Below are 5,765 nucleotides of genomic sequence, written 5' to 3'. Positions count from 1 at the left end.
AAAAATGGACTTTGGTGGTTCGGGATAAGAGACTTGTAGCGTCTCAGAGTTTTTGAACATGGCTACCGCGTCTCCTGATATTATGGAGATTGATGCAAGACGGGTGATTGTAGACTATGGTGGTTAAGAACGAGAGAGAGAGAGAGAATTCGTAGTAGGCTATGCAAATATTCAACGCAGATGAAACTTGATACTAATATAGGCATTATAGGAACTAGAACTTCGGGAACAAGCATTATAGGAACGGATGTTATAGAAACGAAAAGCTTAAACGTTATGAGCATATAACTTCAATCATCAGTCGGCACTAGTTCTTGAGTGTAGACACTACACTATTACTACCAGTTATTCATATATATATCTTTCTCGCATTTATAATTATAAATATGAATATCGTTATTGATATACAAGGATTCAAGAATACGGAGGAAGATTTTTTTCCAAAAGAAGTTGCTATTGTCTCCATAAATAACGACCATTGCGCTCATTGGATTATTGCGCAACCATACTCCTTTACCGAGCTATCAACCCGTTCAAAATCTCAAAACAATTGGCTCAGTAAAAATTTCCATGGTATTGAATGGTTTGAAGGAGATACACCATATAAAAACTTATGTCGACATTTGAGGACAATTGCACAATTTACGAACCGAATATTCATAAGAGGCCGAGATAAATCAGCTTTTCTCCATCGTATTACAAGTAGAAACATTATAAATTTAGAAGAAGAGGAGAAATGTCCACCATTTCATCAATTATCGCAGTTGAAGCAAACGTGCCTCATCCATGATATAAAAATCAAGACAAATAATCGGGAATATACATGTGCTTTAAATAATTCATTGCGGATAAGAAAGTGGATTAAAGATTACGCCTTTCTGGATTCTGTATCTTTACCAACACCGTTGTCGCCTCCATCTCCATCGTTTTCTATGACGTGGTATAACCGCGATAATAGTCATAATACAAAAGAAGTAGAAGAAAAAGAAAATAATTCTCTTGAAAATTCTTGGTCGCTATGAATAGTTTGCAATTACGGGTTGCTTTACAAAACATACCCTGCGATACTATAGGCGTTTATGCTGCGAACGACCTACGTTTTGAAGTAAACCTGCTGCTATTATCGCTAATACTGACGACCATACAATACGACCTGGAACACATTGGGTCGCTATGTACGTCGGACGGGACGGCGTCGGACACTATTTCGACAGCTACGAGTTACCACCTATCATCCCACAGAATCTCGCCCGCTATAGAAAATACTGTAAAACTTTATTTTACAACACTCAACAATTTCAAAGTAATACCTCTGATGTATGTGGACAATTTTGTGATATCTTTGTGCACTTTATGTGTGCTGGTTTTGGGATGCACTAGTTTCGTGATATTTTTTCGAACAATTTATCAAGAAATGACAAATAGTACGCGATTATTACAATTCATATACAAGGCGTCATTATATATCTAGAGAAAATCAATTTATAGGCCATGGGATTTCTAATTCAAATGTTGTATCACGAACGCAGAGCTGTTATTCGCGAAAATAAAAATCGGGATAAGAGACTTGTAGCGTCTCGCAGTTTTTGAACATGGCCGGAAACGCTACCGCGTCTCCTGATAAATGTTTAACATAGTTCTACATAAATATATAATTTAATAAAAAACTTGTAATCATGCATTATTATATATCCCCAATAAATAAATAAATATATATATGTGTATATTTAATTTAATACCTATCCATTTATACATCTAGGCTAGTCATAACTATCGTCGTAAAATAGTAGGGGTGTTACGGCAAAGTGGTGGGAATGCGCAGTGGTCTGACACGAAACGAGCATACCCTTGTCTTTATACCATGGGTCTTACATGCTGAAAACATTGGTTCTCCTAATATCTCAGTTTTCTTGTAGCATTCATCCCGATAGCACACGTTTGTTGTGTCTCTCCAGACATTGTGTTCAACATTTTGTTCGGAAAGTTTTATTGAGCATTTGTGTTTATGGCAGTTTCATAAACATTTTCAAGCGAATCGAAAAGGTGAGTGCACACAAATTAATCAACAATGATTAGGCTTTCGACGTTGAAATGTATTTATGCAAAAACATTCGATGTGTTACTGACGCGGTGGCAATTTTAAAATACTAGCGAATGGGGAGAAATGAAGCACGGCAAATATGCCAGATGTGAACCTGAAGTCGTATTTTACATGCGTATTACGCATTATTTGTTAAAAATTGGAATGTTTTTTCAGTCAATATGCCTCGTTATAAGTATGGTTCGAAAAAGAAACCAGCGATTGATGTCGATGCCATGGTGGCTGCCATGAAAGAGGTGATGAATGACAAAAAATTGCAATGCTCCGTTGCCAAAGCGTACAACATCAATGACACCAAACTGCATCGCTACATTTCCGACCTGAAAAGTAAAAACATAGATCCCGCAACCGCCACGAATGAACAATTGACCGATTTTGTAACCACAAAATGTAACGTGACTGGTGGAAGAACGGTTTGTTATTTTATCTCCATTCATTTCCATTCATTCAATATACCTAGTATATAATATTTTTTTGGGCAGGTTTTCAGCGTGGACCAAGAGAAAGAGCTGATGAAATACCTCCTTCATTCCACCGCCATGTATTATGGATTGACCATCTGTGAGTTGGTAACAATGGCCTACGAGTTCGCAAAGAAGTCGGGCGTTCGATATCCTCCAGAATGGGATGTTCATTGCAAAGCATCGAAGGACTGGTATTATGCATTTATGCATCGCCATCTGAATCTTTCTCTCCGAACGCCGGAGCAGACCAGTGCCAACCGTGCTAAGGCCTTCTGCGCCGAAAATGTCAATGCTTTTTTCACCAATCTTCATGTCGCCATGTTCCAAAGTGGGATAAGGTACGATCCAGATCGCATCTGGAACATGGATGAGACGGGATGCCCCACAGTACCAACTAAAACAGTTAAAGTAATCGCAGAGAAGGTGAAAAAAAGAGTGGGTCAAAAAACTTCCGCAGAGAGAGGCACAAATGTTACATTGGCGCTTGCTGTGAATGTGGCAGGACAATCCATTCACCCTTTTTTTATTTTTCCGAAGAAAAATATGCAAAGTTCATGGATGGTCAAAGCTTCTCCAGGTACTGTCGGTGTGGCAAACGAATCGGGATGGATGGATTCAAAGACATTCGTCAAGTACCTGGGTCATTTTATTAAGCACGCCCACGCTTCCAAAAGTTCACCGACCTTGTTGCTCCTGGACAGCCACACATCGCACCTAAGTATTGAGGTCATTGATATGGCGATCGATGCGGGCATAACTATGCTGTCATTCCCTCCCCACTGCACGCATCGAATGCAGCCACTCGATGTAACCATATTTGGCCCGTTCAAAACGATGTTTTCTCGGCAGTGTCAAAATTGGATGAAATCGCACTCTTCATTGCAGTTTTATCATATTGTCACCATTGCTGAACAATGTCTCGATGCATGTGCGACGCGAAAGAATATAAAGAATGGATTTCAAGTCACGGGAATTTGTGAGTATAATCCCGATGTTTTCACTGCTGAAGATTTTGTTGCTGCCGAACTGAGCGGCGAAAATGAGACCATTGAGAATGAGGGCGATAATCAACGCGTTTTAATGGTTAGTGGGGATGTGATTGAAACGGTTGCGCATGAAGAAGTGACAACATCTGCTTCTGAAATAGCCAGCACATCAGGTGCATCATCGATGCCAAGCACATCTGGCGCATCCATTCGCCGTGCATTGAAAGAAGTTAGCCTCATAAAGCATTGCAACCGCCATTGAAATTGGTCAATGGTGTTTGCGACTCATCAATAACGAAACATCGTATTTTAACGTGTTTGATTCCTCAGCAACAGAGGACCGACCAGCCTATGGAAGAGGAAAATCTGGAGGAGGAGCAGATCCGACCAAAAAGAAGTTATAAGAGGCTGACTCCACTGGACGAGGATGAGGAGGAGGAACCGGCCGACGACGCCCAAATGCCCTCCTAAGCCAATAGAGCCATCCCGTTAGAAAGCCCTCCAGAAGGATAATTAAAGCCTTCCTTAGTATTTAGGATTAAGTTGATATAAATATATAGAGTCATTTTATTCCTTAAAATTAAGAGTGCGATAGATTTAAGATATTTTAAAATAGTTTAATAACGTAGATAACGTTAAATTTTATAATTTGATAATAACATTTTAAAGGTTCCATATAATACGTAAAGCATAATTATTCTATTAGTTTTTAGATGATTCAGCTAAGACTGATGTATGCGTGAGGCATTAATAATTAAGATATATACTTGTTTATGTTAAAAAAACCCTTCATATTGGGATAGCTCGTAGAGATATACAGAGAGTATATATTTTATATTTCACATTTTATTATTTTATGAAAACATTTATTATACCTTTATAATTAAAGACAACTCGAGGACAATTTATACGACGAGTTTGATAATTTTCTCATGTGTAAAAACGTGAGAGTTATGCGTATACTGAAGGACATTTGTGTGCGACCTATAGTTTGAGGGATAGAGCTAAAGTTCTCTTTCGAATAATTACCGCGATACGGAGGATAGGTTCGCTTGATAGTTCGTTGGATACTCTATATCCTCAGTAAGTTTCGTTCTAATCGCAGCTAGCGTATAAAAGATAAAATAGAAATATGAAACTTCGGAAGATTCGAGAGAATCAGGATCACTGGAGGTGACGTAGTTTATGATGCTCGTCACAACGGACTAATAATATTTTTTCACGATTTTTAATGCTTGTATTTGATTCTAGAGCGAATTTCATGTCAAATTAGGCAATAAGTTATTTTTCGTGAAAAATGCGATAAAAGCCGTTAAAACCCGTAAAACCGCGATTTTGTCGCCGCGTGTTGGTTTTCCCGGCGTGTTGTTTCAGCCGCGTGTTGCTTCGGCCGCGTGTTGCTTTGTCGTCGTGTCCTACGAGAATTTAGCACCGCGTGTTGCTTTCGCGACGTGTTGCTTTACTGTCGTGTCCTACGAAAATTTAGCGCCGCGTGTTGCTTTCGCGACGTGTTGCTTTACCGTCGCGTCCTACGGAAATTTACTGTCGTGTCCTACGGAAATTTGCCGTCGTGTCCTACGATCGTCGAGGCCCGTCGTGTCCTACGGAATACCGTCGTATCCTACGGAATGGCCATCGAGTGCTACGATCGATCGATAATCCGATAGAGACCGTCGTGTCCTACGATACACCGTCGTGTCCTACGGAATTATGCCGTCGCGTCCTACGGACGGTATTAAACTATCTCTCTCGCACAGCGGGCGAGAGCGCTGATTGGTGGAAGGTTACCGACGCCTTTCAGTATATAAACGAGCGCGGAGAGAGCAGAGTAGGGATGCCATTCCATAGACGGTTTACGACATCGCTACTAATGCCATCGGTTGGCCGCCTGGCACATCAGTTTGCACTCACACAAACAAAGCTCGTGTACGTGTGACTTTGGAGCAGGAGCGCGCCGACAATCGCGCTGTCCTTGTCTCTCTAACCGTTCGTCCTTGTTTGCCTTCGGCGCGCTGAGAGCGAACGAGACAGCGAGAGAATCTAAGAGAGAGAGAGATAATCCTTCTCGCCGACTCGCTGTTGCGTCATTCATACGCTGTTGCCGTAATTTCCGAATCAAGCGGCAAAGGACCGAAATGTTTTTTCGAGCGATCGGCGTATATCTATTATATCAAGAAGCATAGAGAACATTATATATATATATATATATATATA

General features: G+C 40.4%; 1 protein-coding gene across 1 annotated transcript; it reads left to right on the top strand.

Annotated features, from left to right (window-relative positions):
• Positions 1-1,018: 1,018 nt before the first annotated feature.
• Positions 1,019-4,022, top strand: LOC108778227 (uncharacterized). The gene is made up of 4 exons (XM_018545350.1): positions 1,019-1,175; positions 2,258-2,514; positions 2,584-3,780; positions 3,882-4,022. The coding sequence occupies exons 1-4, from the start codon at positions 1,019-1,021 to the stop codon at positions 4,020-4,022; spliced, it is 1,752 nt and encodes a 583-aa protein (XP_018400852.1).
• The last annotated feature ends 1,743 nt before the right edge of the window (positions 4,023-5,765 follow it).

The sequence above is a fragment of the Cyphomyrmex costatus genome, unplaced genomic scaffold (assembly GCF_001594065.2).
Source record: "Cyphomyrmex costatus isolate MS0001 unplaced genomic scaffold, Ccosl1.0 scaffold1179, whole genome shotgun sequence".
In the NCBI taxonomy this organism is placed as follows: domain Eukaryota; kingdom Metazoa; phylum Arthropoda; class Insecta; order Hymenoptera; family Formicidae; genus Cyphomyrmex; species Cyphomyrmex costatus.
Note: the sequence above shows the minus strand (reverse complement) of the source record. Positions and strands in the feature narration are given on the sequence as shown.

Bases quoted from the DNA above. Each gene is read 5' to 3' on its own strand.
- LOC108778227 (XM_018545350.1), top strand. From the start codon at position 1,019: ATGAATAGTTTGCAATTACGGGTTGCTTTACAAAACATACCCTGCGAT. The intron at 1,176-2,257 runs GTACGTCGGACG...ATGTTTTTTCAG, and splicing joins GGAACACATTGGGTCGCTAT to TCAATATGCCTCGTTATAAG. The intron at 3,781-3,881 runs GTTAGCCTCATA...TTGATTCCTCAG, and splicing joins TTCGCCGTGCATTGAAAGAA to CAACAGAGGACCGACCAGCC.